Here is a 19,614-nt window from a genome sequence, read left to right as displayed (position 1 = left end):
CTCAGTCAGTTTTTTCAAGGCAAACTTTTCTGATGCCGTTCTCCGCACCTACAACCGCTGACAACTAACAAAACAATGCCTTCGCACGCAAGAAGCTGTAAATGCAAGAAGCGATAACTTTTGTTGTTTAAAGTTTACTGTGACACTCCACTCGCTGATGCCACAATGTGCAGCGAAAGGTGTTCTGCCTTTCGGTGATAGTAGTGACTGGTTAATCAGTAATGACAACGCCGCAGTTGCCGTGGTGCCTTGATAGATGAGCATACCTTAAGAGCGAAGGCAAGGTGGTCAGGGGCGATAAACATGCCATTCTGACTCGTGGCCTACAACCTTAACACAGTCGCCAGTAGATAGCTGCTCAGCTGCGTGTGTTTAAACCACGCAGAGTGACAGCGGTATAAGCACGTCATATGTTGTCGTTCGCCACCGCAGCATCGTGTGAGGATGCTTGCACATTGCTTGCAAAATTAGTCTTTTCGTCGTGTAGAACAAAAATGCTACTCGCCGCACCAGAACATGATACAGGCTGAAGCATGTGCGGAGAACACACAAACGTGTATACATTAGACTGCAAATGACCCGGCATGCGATGGTGTAAACCGAGCAAGCGAACTACTGCATGCAACTAGCCAGGGATGATTGGTTGCGATACCACGCTTTAGTTAACCGGTGCGAGTTTGTGGGGAACGTGGTTTAATTCACTTGTGAGCACACAGCGAGAGTCTCTTAACCAGCAAAAAGGACTAAGCTGTCACCAAAGAGGTTGTTAGCAGTTTTTAATGAAAATACACAATGAAAAACTGATTTGGTCTCCAAGTGCACGTTTTTAAAGGTGCGTCCACATACAGCAAACTACTGATAGACTACTTTTTGCGCCACTTTCGAGTTCGTTAAACATGGAGAGGAAAAATCACTCTTTCCTGTTCATGTTTCTTCCTTCGTTAGTTATGCTGTACCTACTCGTTTTTGATTGATTGATTGATTGGTTGATTGATTGATTGATTGATATGTGGGGATTATCATCCCAAAACCCCCATATAATTATAAGACGCCGTAGTGGAGGGCTCCGGAAATTTCGACCACCTGGGATTCTTGAACATACACCCAAATCCGAGTACACGGGCCTACAGTATTTTTGCCTTCATTCAAAATGCAGCCACCACAGCCGAGATTCGCTCCCATGACTTGCGGGTCAGCAGCAGAGTACCTTAGCTACTAGACCACCCCGGCGGAGCAACTAACTACTCGTTTTTCTGCGCTATGCAAATATGTTGATTATAAATCACCAAATAGCCTAAGCATCCATTTTATCAAGACCACCTGGTTTTTTTTTTAATGTGCACTGACAGTGCCCAGTACATCGGCTTCTACAATTTCGCCTCCATCAAAATGCGACCACTGTGGCCGGGATTTAACACGTGAGCTTCTGGTCAGCATTAGAGCACCCTGGTCACCGATCCATTGAGTCAGATATGCCATTCGGAGGAAATCCTGTCAATCTTATAAGGAAGGTTTCATGAAAATCTATGAAGTGAATGGCTGCATAGCGCGGCATTCTCTGCCATCATCAACCATAAATGTGCAGACACACAGCACAGAACTCTATTTTTCCAGCATATCACCCCGGTCTTTTGTTCTCCTGTAAACGCTGTGATTTCGATACGGTTATATGCCACCGTCGGTGGGAACAGTTTTCGCGGCCGACTAAACACTTTTGCGAACAAGCACGCGTGATATCAGCAGGCAGTTCTTGGCAACACACTTTGAACACATCTTGGGTATTTTCCTTCCTGTCTCTCTTGCTTGGTGTTTAAATTTGTGCTTTTCAAGATGCACCACCAACTAGCTCCTCAAAAAGTACTTGGCAACACATTAATTTTAACCACCCTTACCCTTATTAAGGCTTTGTGAAGAGTTATTGTACGGTCTGAATCAAAAGCAAGTTCAATAGTGCCAGAAGTGAATCAAATCGCATATTGAATGCACTTTAAGTAGTTTTTCAAATATTGAATGACAGTTTCTAAAATTAATATAAAATGATGTGAAGATTCTAGTATACATAATAATCACAGGCAAACCACTAAATGAATAACCAGGAAGAAATAAACAGATTCTTCCCACGCACAAAGCCCTTCAGAGAGAGCTCTTCCGGTAAAGCCAGTGATCACTCTGTAGCCTGTCAAGTTCGACTACATATTCTAAATTCTGCTGGATTACTAAAATTTTTGAGTGAGGGCATGAAATGTACTACACATATAGGAACATTGGGTCTATTTGGATGCATTTGACATTTTTAAATATTCATAAAAATGCTGTAACTCGGTAAAATGAAGCACAATAAAGCATATGGGACAAAAAAAAACATAAAACAAAAATTACTACTAACAACTGTGAACATTTATTGAAAAGCATTGGTGATGCTAGCTAACATGCACATGAGCACAAGACATTTGATGACCAGCAACAAAAACACCAAGTATGCATCAGTAACAGGTCTAAACTTTTACTCGTCTAAAGTTCATAAATGTTTGAAAACTGACAATATTTACAAATCACTGATATTCCATTAGACTGCTGAATTGAATAGAACTCTGTACGATAGAATGTTCAATTCATTTAAACATTCCCACATACTCACCAAAATTTCAGTCCTACTTTAGTGAAGTGATAAAGTGGAACAAAACGCATGGAAACTACTATGAAAAAGAAGACTTGTTTTATCCTAATAATATTACATTACTCTTAACATACATACCCAAGGTTTGCAGAATGTTTAATATGACATAGGTTATGGTTCAATCAGCAATTTTAAATGGGATTGTAAAGACATTTTATTTCACGGCACACAAATGTTTGTACACTCCATGCTTTAAAATCATAAGCAAGAAACATGTTGAAGGTTGGATCAGGGTTTCATCTTTTGTTTGTTTGTTTGTTTGCTTTACAACTGGTAGACTTCAAAGGCATAAGGCAGGTATAAAATTTAATTAAGAGATAATACTGCTTTTACTGAGACACAAAAGGCAAAAAAAAAAAAAACAAGACACAAGACAGTGCATCAAAAAAACAAGTCAATAGCAACAGGAAATCGTCCATTGTTAATGTTACAACTGTGGAGTTCAGAGTGTCATGCAGCCAATGCCAATTTATCTCATTTGCAGAATATTCAGCATACCTAATTTGTGATGTGCAGTTACTGAATATGCTTTCTTTTTTCTGCATTTTCAGCATTAATTTAAACCCCTTTCCCTACATCCCCTATGAAACAATTACAAAGATATCTCTGGACAAAATACCGTGTACACTCATAATGAACGCACTTTTTTTCTCGAAATTTCGAAGCAAAGTTGGAGGTGCATTGATTATGTGGGGTAAAAATTATGAAATTTTTTTACTAGGATTAGCAAAAAATGCAGTAATGCAAGAAAAAAAAACAATAGGCAGCTTAACTTTTCACAATTGACATACGCGTACACTGTTTTGAAACATCTTTTTTATTGCATTTCACTATCTTCGGTGGTTTATGGTGCTATCGTCTGCAAGCTGTCCCTGCCCCGCTCGCACACTCTATCCATAAAAGCATTTCATGGCTTTCATTTCTCGCAACCGTTTAACCACAACAGTGCTATTTGCTGTGATCCCGAGGGGCGCCTGGAAGCCTGCGCTACGATGCTACAGATGCACTTTGCAAACTCCATGGCAACTTCGCATGATGACCACGACTTTGACATTGCAGCAAGTAACCATCATTGCTGCAAGCTACCACCGAAGCATCAAAACAAGTCAGTAACAAGAGTAACGACCCGCTGCCTCGCTGTCCGCGTGAGAAGAGATGGTAAAAACATTTCTTAAAGTACGCGCAGATAACAAGCATGAAGAGCAAATTGCAACCAATGCATTGATCAGGGTGCTACCATGTTACAAAAATCATCACTCTTTTTTTGAGCAAAGTTAGAATGAGGCACCATTTACCGGCGTGTTGCATGTAGCGCAAATAATGCGGCTGATGCAGAGCGCGTAGCCAGCTCCCGTCCCGTCAACTAACGAAGCTGATCGGTTCCCCGGAAGCGAACGCGGAAGATCCGAGCACGGGAAAAAAAGGAGACTTCTTTGTTCGCACAGTTCACCAGCGGAGCCGTCAAGGCTGCCCCCGTTCAGGATTAGAAGGAGAAGGCTTACTCGGAAAAGCGTCTGGCAAGAGGCAGGTCAGGCACCATCGTCTGAGTTTAAGCCATTGTTGGCATGCACGCATGCCATTGAGAATGACGCGGGGACGCGACCACTTGGCTGACCAAGACATAGTGGCGGCAGGGAGACGAGCATAACCTCCCCCGCTGTACTTCATTACCGAGTGCTGTTAGGATGTCGGGGCGCCTCGCTGTCGCATGCACACCTGGTAAGCGCACGGAGCCCAACGGTGTACTCACAGTTCTTAAGGAGGCTTCTACGAAGCAAAAGAGAGCCGACGGGGCTCGAGCGTGAGAACGGCCACCGACGGAAGTCGGCCGACAGAGGCAGCACGGCCTGGCATGAGAGAGAGTGTCACACGCGGAGAACCTATCCCTTTGCGTGTGGTATTTGGTAACGTGGTTTTTACCAATGCAGTGTCTATTATGAAAGTGTTTCTGCAATTGGTTGTGGCAATGCGAGCCCACACGTGTGATTGGCTTGTGTGAAGACCTTTGTTCAACCGAGGGTTGAAAAGAGGATGTTTGAATCTGAAATGAGAGAGCGGATGTTCGGGCTTGGACTCGGGCAGTAGCCTGAGGCTGCAATGAAGCATCTCTTCACTGGACTACGGCTCTTCCTTCGCGCTGCCACCGTGCACTCGAGTCGAGGGGACCCATTCCGAACCTCAAACATCTTCCCTCCTAGGCTAGTGTAGAAGATAGTCGAGGAGGAGGAAATTCACTAGCAACAAGTGATTTTTCCTGATTTTCCAGAAACTTGTGACATGCCTGCGACGCGACGACAACAGAGGGCCCATCGCGAGAGCTATGGCAGCAGCAAATCCTGTTGCCATTGCTCGAAAATCGTGGTCATGTGATTGGGCATAAAGTTTCGTTTTTTCAGGAAGCACACATTGGTTTATGCAGGCAGTTTCATGACCTTTGCTCACTGCACTTGTTAGCTGCGATGTCCACACTTGCGCAATTAGTGAACCCCCGCTGTAGCATATGGATAATTAAAAAAAACAGGAGACGTGCCGTGCACAGATAGAAAGAAAAACATAACTAAAGATCCAACAGGCAAGGAGGTGCCAGGTGTCAGCTGGCAAAACTGCAGCAAATGAATGTAGGGGGTGCACTCTTAATGCGGGAGAAGAAAATCCGAATTTTGTCGACTGAAGTTGGGGGTGCGTTTATTATGCGAGTATCTTTATAAGGCGAGTAAATAGGGTAGTAACACCTGGAAGCACTGAGCATCTACTCTGTGCCAGAAATTGAGTATGGCCCCAAGCATATAAAGAGCGTCGTGAAGAACATGCTCAGTGACTTGTAGCAAGGCTCAACACCTCTGTGTAATGAGCTACGCAAATATCACTACTGCTTTTGTCATGTCATGCTTAGTTTCACTCTGTAAAAACAATTTCAGCAATGTGCACAAGAATTCTGGAGAAGAGCCTTGAGAAAAAAAAGAAAAAATATTTCAGCTACAGTCATGTCAAACAAGATCATGCTGGTGGAATTGATTCTGCTAGTTTTGTATGCACTAAACATGCAGATGGAGATGCACGATTACAAACAAAACAAAACAGCTATCAATCTAACGAAACACACTTTCTGTGAGGGTGCCCCGGTTTATCTCACAAATTATTTTTAAGTGACAAATTTCCCCACACTGTTCACATAAAACATTCGAGCGAGAATACGACTTCCAGAGAAGGGAATATATATAGCTAGAAGCTTGTGATCCTGCTTGAAGCAGAGCCAGCTCAGTGCTATTTAACTAAGGATACACCTAATGTGTTTGACAAGATAAAACTTACTTGACAGTTTCCTGAAATTAGATGAACTGCTAATTTGTATCACCACTGTATACCTTGTACACAATTTCGCATGTATCTGTGGTCCTATATAGTTTTTCTCTTACGGTGGCTTGTTATGAAATAAAGCTTTTCTCTACAAACATCAAGCAGCATCTGAAAGGTTTAATTCAATTTTCGAGTTTCAAAGAATTTATTAACCTGGTACAGTGTATACCATTGCCACAATGATAGAGGACTCATGCAGCTGAGATCAATGTTGCAGGTTCAATTCATAAATGCCTAAGCTGCATTGTGGTGTGTGAAGAATTCCAAAAGCTTGTGTACAGTGCATCAAGTCCACATTAAAAAAATTTAAACTGGACCAAACTGCCCTAGAGCATTTAACTACAGCATTTCTAATAAACCTTGTAATTTAATCAATCAATTTAGCCCACAGTTATCCAGTATGCAAAGTGAATAAGCACCAATCCAAAATGCAAAAGGAAACTGGAAAACAAACAGTGAAGGATATCAAGCTAGTTGGAGCTGAAAACACTCATGTTACAAAAAGAAACAATTATGACAATATATTTAAACAAAAATAATAAAAACCACTTGTTTGTCAAAAGCATCCAGAGAGCTTTAGTTTACACATCAATGTGAGGCGTCATACGAATTTGTTTCCAGGCGCTCTCTCCCATCCCTTTACTGGTAATTTGCTATGAGCAATAAAAAGTATATATAAAAAAACATGCAGCTTGCACTAGGTCGCACAGGCTGAGTCAAAGCAGAGTTGGTGGGCACCTATTTGGTCTTGCTTCGGCTAGGCTTTTACCCTCTAAGGTCTCTTTTTCCCACCCTTTGCAAGACAAATCCATACATGGCTTTTCTTGCTCTCTACCCATCTTTTTTTTTTTTTCCTTGTGTCTGTCTTTCTTTTTTCTTCCCTTTCTTTTACCATTTTTTGTTTTTCTATTTCTCTTGCTGAACTGTTGCCTTGCCTTCTCTTTCTTTTTTTTTTTTTTGCACTTATTCTCCTCTCCTCCTAACCCACACTTCTCTTTCCCAGCCCCTTGTTTACACTATACTATACTTTGCAAGGCTATGTTATGCTCTGCTAGTGTGCCTAGTTTGCCAAGTGGTTACAACGCTCGCCTTTGGATTGTGGGGACAAGGTTTTGAGCCTCAGCTTGCCAAGAATTTCTTTCGCTACCTTCGTTTCTCCCTTTCAACTCATTCTCTCACCCATCGGAGTTATTGCATTTCAGGGTAGACAAATCTGTGCACATGTTCTGAGAGCGAAGCAGAATGGGATGAAGAGAGCACATGCTAGTTTAAGCTGATAGTTTTCTATCTATGGCACACGGAAAACTTCAACCATAATAGCTCTGCTGTAAAAAGTGAAATGCACATGAAGACAGGCAGCACATGAGAAATTAAAAAGTTACTGCAATCAACAGATAAACGAAAAGTTGAATTACATTGCGAAAATCGTACTGGATCTAAAATGCCTTTAGCCGTTCATCAAGTGGCTCCACCCTTTGTTTATTTGTTGATTTCAAAAAGAAACCATCTTCAAAGTTGGCCCAGCAAATTTACCGTGAGTACCAATCTTCGATTTCAGCACAATAACGCATAGTTATAGGTTTCATCCTCTTGAATCTCACCTAATCAAACGCTTCTGCTCATCAACAGGCATTGGTAGCTGCTTGAGACTGTCCATGAGTGAATTGCGAAACCTCTGAACTCTCTGCTCCACATCATTGAAAACTGAAGCAAAGAACAAAGAAAGCCATGACTCAATCAACATAAATATGGCACACAAGTTTAAACAAATATAAACAGCCAAACCTCTGCGAAATACAGCCACTTCGGTGTCCTGGAATAGGGACTTTGCTCGATTGTAGTCATTGATAACGATGTCATAGTCTCCCTAGTAAGGTGAAATATAAATAACATGAAAGGGAGGGGGATAGAGAAAAAATTATTTTGATGGCCCAGTCTTTTAACCTAGTTGGCACACTTGCTTTCAATTTGCATGTGAATGATAAGATATCATGCAACAAATACTCTGCAACATGCACAACCCTCTCCATCTATTGCAGTGTTGCCGTTGGCCACTGAAAAACATGTACAGATGCCACCATTCACAAGGTCTCTGGTGGGCACAGATCCCCAAACAAATTACCAAGAGAGAATGCTATACAATTGTGTAGTGGTTGTTTGTCAAGTTCTCAACAGCTCACATTCATGGTAGTGCTGTGCATAGTGCTTGGTCCTGTGGCTCAGCTGAAGCAGGAGATAGGAAGTTGCCCAGTGCTAATAATGTGATAATATAATAATGTGCACTATTGTCAACATAATTATAAAAAGTCAACAGGTAAACATTGGAAACAATATTTTGAAGATCTTAAAAGTCATCACAGTAGAAGATAGTGGAGTACAGGATGAATTTCTACAAGACATTGCTATCTAGAATGAACGTAAAACTATACTTAAGAAGTAAATAAATAAATAATTGAATAAGCAAAGAAATAAATATTTCGTCCGATAGTTAAATTGAAAAGTCAGGAAAAAGGCTACTTATACCCCACCTCTCCACTACCGTTCCAGCACTACCAAGGCTACGAGGTGCAAGAAAGCCACACACTTGCACAGCAAAACATAGTTACAGTTATAGTTACTTGCAACTGGTAGGGTTAAAAGGTTTGCACTTGTTTGGCACATGTTATGTCAGATGGATCGATGGTATAATTATTATTCTTCACATTGATGTTATGTGGTTTTAGTTGTCATATCAGCAACCGCCCGTAACTGTAGTTACAAATTAACATGGCAGCACCTATACAGACGCGACCACTCAGCTCTATCCGTTTTTGCACTTCCTGTTCGTCCACAGCAGCGGCAGCAACAAATAAATGGCGAATTGGGCCATCACTTAGTGCTATCTCAGGCTGAGGACAAAGCATCAGACACGTCGTTATTTGCGAGATAAGCTGTTTGTTTAGACCTGTCCCCTATGCCTAACATGCACAGAATTCAGTAATGGTTGCTAGAATTCATGCAATATAGTCCCAAATACATTGCTGTCGTAGGATCAACACAATCTAAAGCAGGGTGTCAGAACAAAATGCTTTTCGTTCCAGTTTTTGTTTTGTTCCACAGACAAAAGTTGCATTTCGTTTCTTTTGAAAAAAAAACATGTTCCGTAACTGTTCGTAACACTTTCTTAATAATAAAAGTAATAAAATACTTAATATTAAAAGTACTTACTCAAAAATAAAAAATGAGCTACCAAACAAAAATGTATTAATAAGTGTTGTATATTATTAAGTGTTGAAGTCATAAAGCCTCGATTTGATCATGAGGGAAGCTGCAAAAAATTTCGAAGCAAGGCTACAACATAGACTTGATATTTATTTTTCCTCAATTTAGGATCCGGAATTTTCGTCAAGAGGCTGCACACGATTTAAGAAGCAGCAGGTCATCGAGTGTACTCGCCAGTAAGCGACACCACTGCTCTGACAAAACAAACTTCAATGCTGTAAATGCCCTCTTCACACTGACTTGTGCCACGTGTGCTAACATGTGTAGCTCCGGTTTCCGCTCTTTGCGCTCGTCCCAAAATGCCAAACATTCGTGCTTTTTGGAATGCGTGGCTCTTTATCCAGCATTTCCAGTAAGCGTGCGATGTCTGCTGATCCTGACTCACTTGTCAAATGAAATTGAGTGCCAACTACAGCTTCCTTCATTTTCGAAAATGCCTCGAGGGTACCTTCTGACTCCTGTGAAGTTGGTGCAGCGGAGCTTTCTGAATTACAGCTGCTACATTGATTCTGCTGAAGTCCTGTAATGCGCTTCCAGATTTTGCACAGCTGCATTCTCGCCCGGTACTTTTGATCAGGTGTCAGAAGGTGGCGATAATGGTGGTCCATGTACAGTGCAGCACAAAAGATACTGTACTGCAAAGATTTCCCTCTCATTTCTTCGTTGACTGAATCAGGGCCTGTGCCAGTGGCGATGATGATGTTGCTGTCTTCATGCAACACGTCCACCATGCGCCGTAAAAATCTTCCATTGTCAGTTGTTCTGCCTGAAGCATTTTCGTGACTTATTGTGTGGGCTGAAGAGGTTCTGTGATCACATCTACTTTTGCCCACATGCTTTCAGTCTAACTGGCAGTCTTGTCGTGAGGGAGAGAGTCTTTAGCAAAGTCCTTGAATTCAACCAACCTTGTCAACATGATCAACGTTGACATCCAAAGTGTCAGGCAATCCCTAATAAGCGCAGGCTACTCTGGAAGTCTGTGATGAAAGAAAAAGAAGGAGGCTTGCAAGTGCACCTGAATCGCGACAGGCTTACTGTAGATAACAATGTTTTTGTAAGGGATCATTCCAAGAATAGCCATATCAGGATACAGCGATTCTCGAAAACCAAACCTTTACAGTCAGTCTACCCCGACAGATAGTGACCACTGAACTGATACCGTCTTACCGAAAAGAAACTTTCGACTTATAAATCTCAATGCTCGAAGTCTTGCAAATAAAGTTGGCGATATAGAATATGTGCTAGCCAGTTATGACCACCATGTAGTCATTGCTAGCGAAACATGACTGCGACCAGAAACAAAAGATTACGAGCTATTACCTCCAGGTTTTAAGATGATACGTCATGACCGAGACTTTAGGGGAGGAGGCGTTGCATTCATTTTACGGGAAAATATTGAATGCGTAAGGTTAAATAGTATCCTTAATCACGAGAGTGCTTGGTGCCAAATCAAATTAGGAATTACTTTAGTCATAATAGGCGTGATCTATGGCCTATTATGACTTTAGTCATAATAGGCCTAATGCATCGATCGTATACTTAGAGGCCCTGCAAAACTACTTAGAGGCCCTGCAAAACTACTTAGAGGCCCTGCAAAACAACTTAGAACAAAAGGCGCGGAACCAATGGTTAATAATTGCAAGAGATTGACTGAGACACAAATAACATAGAATCATGAGAACGAGCTGACTACAAAGTATTGTTTCACATTGCTTTGACTAACCATTTTACACAAGTAGTACAGGAAAGCACGCGAAAAACAAAAACTGTGCAGTCCATATTGGACTTTGTATTTCTGGATGGACAGTATGAAAATCATCAGGTAGAACTTCAAGATGGCATATCAGACCCCCAGCTTGTGTTTGTACAAATCAAAACTAATGCTCGTGCTGCGAATGTAAAGAATCCATTGTGCACATCGCCAATTTTGCGAAAGCGGACGATACGAGCATTCTAGATTATTTGTCGTTTCATCTAGACAGTTTGAGTTTTTACGATGACGTCAATGCTTTGTGGGCAAGATTCAAAACCATCATCTTGCACTGTGTTAACTCATTCATACCACTACGAAAAAAGAGAAGAAATAAGCGTAATCCTTGGATAACACGAGAGATTATTCATCCAAAGCGAAAAATAAGAAGGCAAAAGAAAGCGAAAAATCCTGAAAAGATAACTGCCCTATCCGCACAACTGCGAATGAAGCTTGGTCAAAAGAAATATTATGAGTACACACTTATGGACTTCATGGTGTCTTCTCCGCAAAAGTTTTGCCGTCACTTGTCACAAGCCGCTCCAAGTCAATACAGCACTGTTGCTCATGATGAAGCCATAACCGACTGTTCAAAGATTGCCTCCTACCATAATAAGTTCTTCCAGTCTGTCTTGAAATGTTTCTAGCTGTACTATTCCTGCTACACTTACATCATTTTCACACGTGTCAGATATGCCAGAATTGTACGTACAAATCAGCTATGAAGGTATACTGTCGTTACTTCTAAACATTAAAGAACAAAAATCTGTCGGTCCAGATGGAATTCTAAATGCATTTTTGCGGAAATACGCTGAATGGGTTGCTCGGTACTTGGAAATTATCTTTAGTGCATCCTTGCAACAAAACAGGTTCCAGACAACTGGCTTGTTGCAAAAGTTATTCCAATACACAAAAATGGACGTAAGCATATTATTGAAAATTATCGACTAATTTAACTTGCGTCTGCTGCAACCTCCATGAGCACATTATATCGAAATCAATATATAAGTATCTAGAAAAACATGAAAGCACAACATTCCAACTAACATGGCTTCTGGTAAAAACTGTGAACTGTAACGCAGCTTGTTTAAACCATTCACAACTCCTCAAAGGCCATACATAACGAAAAACAGATTGATGCAATATGCCTTGACTTCTCAAAAGTCTTTGATAGCGTTCCCCATAACGAGCTATTAATCTTAAACAGCTTGGAATAAATAGCAATATAGTGAACTCAATGAGGTCATATCTGTCATGCAGGACACAGTAAGTGGACATAAACGGCCACCAGTCAGATCGTTTAACATTAAGTTCTGGTGTACCCCAAGGTTCTGTCCTTGTACCAGTATTATTTCTCATTTATATTAATGACATTTGTTCCGATATGAGTGACGATATTGCTGTGTGACTATTCGTGGGTGATTATTTAATTTATCAGGAAATATATACACACAGTGCTCACGAAATTCTCAGCGATACGCTAACGTCTAATGAACAGTGGTGTGCAACTTGGAAAATGCAGCTAAATAAAGAAAAAACTTGTACGCATCACAAACAAGGTTAAGCACATCCTCTATTTTGATTATCAACTAAGTACTACTGTACTATACACCGTTAACAAAGTTGAATACTTGGGAGTGACAATATCTAAAGACCTACTGGACTCAACATATCAATAATGTTTGTTCAACCCCTGAAAAAAAGCCATAGTTCTTAGGTCGCAAATGAAAGCTCACTCCAGCACCAGTAAAGTTAACAGCGCATTCAGCAACAGTAAGACCTACATTAGAATATGCAAGTATCATATGGGACCCTTATCAGAAAGGACTAATCAATAAAGTTGAGCAAGTACAAAGAGCGGCTAGATTTAATCTTTCAAGATACTTTTGAACTGGTTGTGTGACAGAGATACTGCAGCAACTAAACTTCTCCACCCTTTTGGAACGCCGTTGTACAGCCAAACTAAAATTCTTGTTTTTGCCTTCTCGAAATACATTTAATTTTGATGTAGTACAGCACCTCGTTCCGCAACACGTCCAGAACCTACGAAGTGACTACTGCAGCAACTTTCGAATCCCCAAATCTCGTGTAAACACGTATGCATACTCTTATTTTCCTAGAATCATAAAAGAGAGAAACGATTTATGAGAGGCTGTGTGTAATTGTGAAATTGAATTCAAAACTACAGAATATTTTCTAAGTAAATCTTCATGAATGCTAGCTCTTTTTCTTAATTAATGATTGAATGTACCGAATCACACAAATTTCATGTGACATGTAGAATTTAATATTGTGAGTCTTAATGTTCAGCAGAAGATGATGTAATGTATGGATAATGTAGGTGGTACAGAAAATTATAATGGCGTAAAATTTTTGTACTCTTTTTCCCCTGTATGTATATGTTTGACATGATAGTTGTTATTTCAGATTTTGTCCACTGTTTATATGTTATGACACATTGTGGCTTGTATAAGATGTGCCTTGCCATTTCATGTAACGGCCCAATCGGCCAACAGTACCTGGAAATAAAATAAATAGGCTTCCTTAGCCCTAGCTTCCTTATCAAACTCATCGCACTTTGTGCACGGAGGTTTTTGACAAGTGTACGACATTGTGCGATAAGGGTGTTGACACTCGTGTCCTTTATAGCGTTGCTAACAGCCAGCTGCAGAGCGTGCGCAGCACATCTTACACCAAACTTGAAATCTGCCCCATCAAAACCAAGGCGCTCCGCATCCTCTGAATCGTCCAGTAGAGAGCTACACTGTGCAAATTATAGGTAGCCACATCAACCTTCTTGTCTAAACTAGAAGCCCTGGTTTCATAGTCTGTTTCACCGAGAAGACGAGCAGCCTTTAGCACGTTTGCACCATTGTCAGTTGCGACATTGCACACTTGGGTGACACTGAGGCCATAGCGTGACAGAGTGTTTTTCCCCTGATACTCAGCAGTGTGCCTAGCAAAAGCTCCTTTATGTCCAGTGGTTGAAGAATTAGGTTTCCTTTTTAAGCATATCATACGTTGATGCCAAGCAGAGCCCTGTCAAGTCACAATGCGCAGTCAATTTTCAAAGAAAACATCCATTTCCTCAGCGTCTGCGAAATTTCTTCTCTCTTGCTTTTGGCTTGTTCCTGGATCCGGTCCTTAACAGACTCAAATGTGATGGCTCGCTTAGCACTGAGCACTTTTAGGACAGGATCAATTATTTTGCAAAAGCCGGAGTCATCAAATGGCCAAAATGGCAGACCATTTTATGTGACTAGCTCAATGCAACTATTCATAATGCTGTCCTCTGTTGTTTCCAGCGAAACACACTTTAAAGATGTGGGTTGAAAAATGCTCTGTATATTCCATTGCCTGAGCTTTGCTACTGGACAGCCTTCCGCCTCGTCTGACACAGAAGGCTTTGTAGAGCTAGCCTTGTCGGCCAGAATGTTGTTGTACACTTGCCGCTGCAAATGACGCTCCAGGTTTCCACCATGGTCGCCTGACACAACGTGCTGGCAGTTCTCAACCTAACATGTTGATTTATCCGAGACGCTGCGATACTTGAAATGCAGTCGAGCGTGGTTTGTTCTGTCACGTCCCATCTGAACTAGCTGAAAAAATCAGCGAGGAAGCATTGCACCAGCAGGAAATGAAACAATAAATGCTGCGCAAAGCGCGGGTGACGCCACCTGCCACTTCAGCTCAGAAGTGTAAGTGCACTCGAGTGAGCAGTGTTCTCGTGAGCATCTAGGCGAGCACTGTAGTTTCTGTGATACTTCCATCTTTCTATTGCAATTTTACAATTGTGACAGCCTTCAACGGCGTTGAGAAACAACTGCTGCATATTTAGATGCTCAAACATGACTGAAAACTCATTAGAAATACAATTCTACAAGCTTTCGGTGCTGCTTCACGATCAAAAGTGATGCTGGCGATGAATTGCCGCTGTTCGATGCAGAAGGTATGCAATCATGCTTTGCTTACAATAGAGGTAGGACAATTACAGTGTTTTTATTTGTCCAACTTTGTTAACACACATTTAGTAAACGCTACCACGTTTATGGTACCATGAGACATACCAATGCCTCTCTTTGAAAAAGCGAGTGATGCGAAGCACAAAGCTTCACTTTGTGCAGTAAAGCTAAGAATAATTAATTGCTTTTAGATGACTTAAAGAAAAGAACTGCATTCTTGACTTGCAGACGATTGAAAGCAGACACAGGCTCTGCTTTTCTGCAAAGACTGCCTTGTGTGTCAGGGGCAGGGTGTCGTGTCAGCAACCGAGCACCGCAGCCACTGATCCACTGAGGCAGACTGCACCATCAATTTGTAACCAAATAACACAAACTAGTGCTTTTTTAAGTTATAGTGGGTAATTTTCTAAAAAGCAAATTAGAAATTTATAGAGCAGGCTCAATGTTTGTGTCAAGAGTGTGAGCATGATCTTAGAAGAAGCCTGTCCACTGATATGCACGACCGCTGTTCTGATCAAGCAAACTGCGCCGCCGATAATGCCCTCTCCACGACGGCCTGTGAGAGAGACACAGGAAAGTCCACTTGTAATAATACAAACAGCTCTGGTTGCGACTTTATTAGTTTTCCGCTATAATTCAACACCTTTACTTTAAAATATCTGTCTGCGATGCGCACAGCTTCTGTACCCTAAGTTATGCCTTGATATTTACGCTGCATGACCTCGGTTTTTCTGTTTCACGAAGTCTTCCCACGAACCGAAAACGATAAAATATATTTAGTTTTTACTCTGGAACAAAATAACAAATAACGTTCTGGTTAACTTTTCATTCGGGTCAAAAATATTGCTGTTTTTTTTTTTTTCATTATGTTCCGACACTGATTAAAATCAAATACAAGCATCAGTTTGTAACTTGCACATCACACAGTGCACGATTACGACTTGATAAATTCAAAGCAAAGAGCACGAACTGCGATGGGTCCAGTCACTTTTTTTTTTTTTCGGTGATGCTGTCTGTTTCACTCGTCCTATACACGTGAGCAGATGCCAGAGAAGTGCTGAGCAGATTACGCAACGTTGATGAAAATAGATGTGGAAGGGCTACTCACTCTCCTTATTGGCTAGGGGGCCTGTAGCCTTCATAGTGCTGAAGGGAACTTCTCAAATGGAGTATAATAACAGTTTGAAAAAACCCAGCCTGGGTCTCTGGATATTAAATGGCAATTTAGTAGTACAGCATATAGGTAGGTAGGCTTGATGTGATGTAATGCAACTTGCCCACCATATGTACTATGAGTATGCCATGAGTCCAAACAGAAGCTAAATACTTAACATAAGTCTCGCATGATAGTTATAACCAACCATCTCTAACGCTAAAGGGATGTTAAGCAGAAGCACAAAATCAACTTTAGATTAGTGTGTTATTTTTTTCAAAACTTTATTTTTATTTCTTTAGGCAAGTTTCTGTTCACAACAAAAATCGAAAAAAGTTAAGTTTAAAGTAAAGCTAAATACTTAACATAAGTCTCGCACGATAGTTATAACCAACTATCTCTAACGCTAAAGGGATGTTAAGCAGAAGCACAAAATCAACTTTAGATTAGTGTGTTATTTTTTTCAAAACTGTATTTTTATTTCTTTAGGCGAGTTTTTGTTCACAACAAAAATCGAAAAAAGTTAAGTTTAAAGTAAAAAAAACAGTGACTATGACCCACAATATCAGTACATCAGTGTGATGTTGGACATTTCAACTTATATCCACAAGTCCTGGCCATTTTAGACAAACAAAAATACAGAAAAAAGCTGAGCCAGCATACCTTTTGGATGTTCTTCTCAATGGTGACGGGAAGGTTAAAAAGAAACCTAAACTTTTGCAAGATTCCTAGGGCATTGCGTGTTGAATCTGCTTGATCTTTTCTGGCCAAAATGGATTCAAAGATGTTTTCTGCCTCATTCTTGGATCCTTTAATTGAAATATTAGGAAAACATTACCAAATCAAAATATGAATTAAAATTGAAAACATTACATCAATAGACATTAAAGCAAACCGAAACCCAACGTAATACTCACTTGTGACAGCTTCGTAAAGCTTTTCAGTCAAGTCAGACCCCATCTCTTGCTTATCCTTCTCCATGGCCTTCTGAAGTTCTAATGATTTCAGTGACAAAAGTTTAAAAAAAAAAAAGCCATGAAAACTCATGGTTCACAGACAGACAGTTTTAATTCAATCCATATAATTTTAAGGCACCCACCATGAAGTACATCTAGGCAAACAACAATGGAATTCACATTCGACTTCAGAAATGATGATGGACCTTCTTGTAGCTGGCCAACTTTCCGCTTTAGGCTTTGCAGCCCAGCTTTCAAGTCACTGAAACTGAAATGCCAAGGTCAGAGTAATAAAACTGAGTTTCCACTGTTTCTCCTTCAGAAAGTGTACATGACGTACAAATTTTATCATAATTTCAACTACTGCATTTGCGATACCTGCAAAGAGCTTGCAGCTGCTAACTTAGGCCAGTGGTACATTAACTGCTATAAAGACCTTTGTAACTGCTTTCTAAGCATATACCACAAATAAGCAGCACAGCACAACTGACCCTTTCACTGTGTGTAACAATAATGCACAACCACATTTCAGAGCCATGAGAACATTATTGCCTGCATTTGAATGCAAAACTATAAAACAGCAGCCCATAGCAACAGAGGCAACAACACTGGAATAAACCACCACCATACTGTAAACAAGACCATAGAGCGAAGCACCCAAAGGCCTAGCCTTACCTCGTGCTGTTGTAATTCTCCAGGAGGTAGCATGCAGGATTGAAGTTCTCAGAAAGCAGGTTTCCTGAACCTATAAGCATGTAAAAATAGTAAAAATAATTGGAAAGGTCTCAGTGTAACTCGTTTTAACAAACATTCATCGTGGTGTATGCCCCCCTCTTTTCCCCCTCACATTTCAAAAGGACAGCCGTAATACATGGTCATTATTGACTTGATTCGGTTATGTATCACAAACATCTGATGTTTGCCACGTAAAACCTAGTTTGCACAAACTTTGTTGGCTGTTTGGTTTATGGGGTTTAATGTCCCAAAGTGACTTGGGCTATGAGAAATGCTGCAGTGGAGGGCTCCATAAATTTGAACCACCCAGGGCTCTTTACAATCTGCACCTAAATCTAATTATGTGGGCCTCATGCATTTTGCCTCCATTAAAATTCGACTGCCAGGGCTACGATCGAACCTCCATCCTACGGGTCAACAGTCAAGCACCACTGCGGCAGCCCACAAACATGTAACAATACAGGGTAATTATATACAGAAAAATAAACCACATTTCCCAATAATATCAGAATGCAAGATTCCCTATTTGCCTCATGCGCTGCTGCTTTGAGCAGTACTAGTGGCACCACCAACGGCGAACAGTGGCGAAAAGCAGATCACGTTGCTCAACTTTGTGCAAAGTGCTGACTACTAGGCGTATTTTTTTAATTGACCTTATATTCTGATTTGATATTTTCCCTGGCGGCACTGCTTAGATAGCCATGATGTTTGTTACAATGATGGTTCTTTTTTATCTGATCGAAAATTACGGGGCCCTTTTTTATTGCTGTGCGTGAGTGCAGTGTAATGCATGTGTTTTTAACGTGCATGCATTAAATACAGCTAACACAAGCAAAATGAAAGCTCTTGCAATCTAGAAAGGTCTTCTTGTTTCATTGAACACACTGAACAGTACAACAACAATGCAGATAATGGTTGTATGCATGCTTAGGAAATGCACAAAAGACATATTTTCAGCTTCGTCCAGCACCTTCAACTTCGTCAGAGCTAATTATGAATAAAAACAACAAAGGGAAAGCCAAGTAACATTGTAACATGCGTCACAGATGCATATTAATGTATGAAAGAACTAGAGACTATGAGTAACAAACATTCACAATTTTTTCTATTTCACAAACCATAGAAAAATCATGAAGAACTTTAAACTGTATTACAATCACGTACTTCTTAAAATCTAATCACTAACACCGTTGAAGCCATAATTCTCTATCAAATGCATTTCAAGTTCAGCAACACGAAATACTGAGGTTTATACACAAAGTTTGCACCCGTCGCATTATTCAAATATAAATAGAAATGCACCCGCGCGTAGTATGTATACATCGTAAGCTAGATCCTCCTCTGGTAGGTGAAAATCCTCCACATGACATGCGATTCCAGAATTAATGTTTGTGGGATAACGAGCATATAGAAGGGCGACTTACAGGCTCACTCACCTTTGAAAATAGAGTATTCCAATTGCGATTCAATATCAACCAACGCAACAATGATAACAACGCACCTGTTACCGCACACTGATGTCAAGTAGACGCACTGAGCCGAGCGTGGTATTTCAATTGTAGCACAATCGTGCACGTACAATAATGCTGCAAACAATGCTGTCATTCCAGTGGTACCCAAGATGTAGCACCTGTTTTCCTCCTTGGGTTAACAAACTGCTATGAAGATGAGAGCTACACACACATTTGATTCTATTGATATGTGGGGTTTAACGTCCTAAAACTACTATACGATTATGAGAGATGCCGTAGTGGAGGGCTCTA

At 40.7% G+C, this 19,614-nt stretch overlaps 1 protein-coding gene and 2 pseudogenes across 5 annotated transcripts in view; all 3 read right to left on the bottom strand.

Annotated features, from left to right (window-relative positions):
- The window catches only part of Sec5 (exocyst complex component secretory 5), an 88,308-nt gene that overhangs the window by 54,146 nt on the left and 14,548 nt on the right, over positions 1 to 19,614 (bottom strand). For all 5 annotated transcript variants that reach the window (XM_075877777.1, XM_075877778.1, XM_037427824.2 and 2 more), the window contains exons 6-11: positions 17,792 to 17,861; positions 17,260 to 17,384; positions 17,078 to 17,155; positions 16,824 to 16,969; positions 7,820 to 7,901; positions 7,636 to 7,738 (exon numbers count right to left, since the gene is read on the bottom strand). In XM_075877777.1, coding sequence (XP_075733892.1) covers positions 7,636 to 7,738; positions 7,820 to 7,901; positions 16,824 to 16,969; positions 17,078 to 17,155; positions 17,260 to 17,384; positions 17,792 to 17,861 — 604 coding nt within the window. The remainder of the gene's footprint in view (positions 1 to 7,635; positions 7,739 to 7,819; positions 7,902 to 16,823; positions 16,970 to 17,077; positions 17,156 to 17,259; positions 17,385 to 17,791; positions 17,862 to 19,614) is intronic.
- LOC142775769 (uncharacterized) lies at positions 9,293 to 10,369 on the bottom strand (annotated as a pseudogene).
- LOC142775768 (uncharacterized) lies at positions 13,202 to 14,776 on the bottom strand (annotated as a pseudogene).

Source organism: Rhipicephalus microplus, chromosome X, assembly GCF_043290135.1.
Source record: "Rhipicephalus microplus isolate Deutch F79 chromosome X, USDA_Rmic, whole genome shotgun sequence".
In the NCBI taxonomy this organism is placed as follows: Eukaryota; Metazoa; Arthropoda; class Arachnida; order Ixodida; family Ixodidae; genus Rhipicephalus; species Rhipicephalus microplus.
Note: the sequence above shows the minus strand (reverse complement) of the source record. Positions and strands in the feature narration are given on the sequence as shown.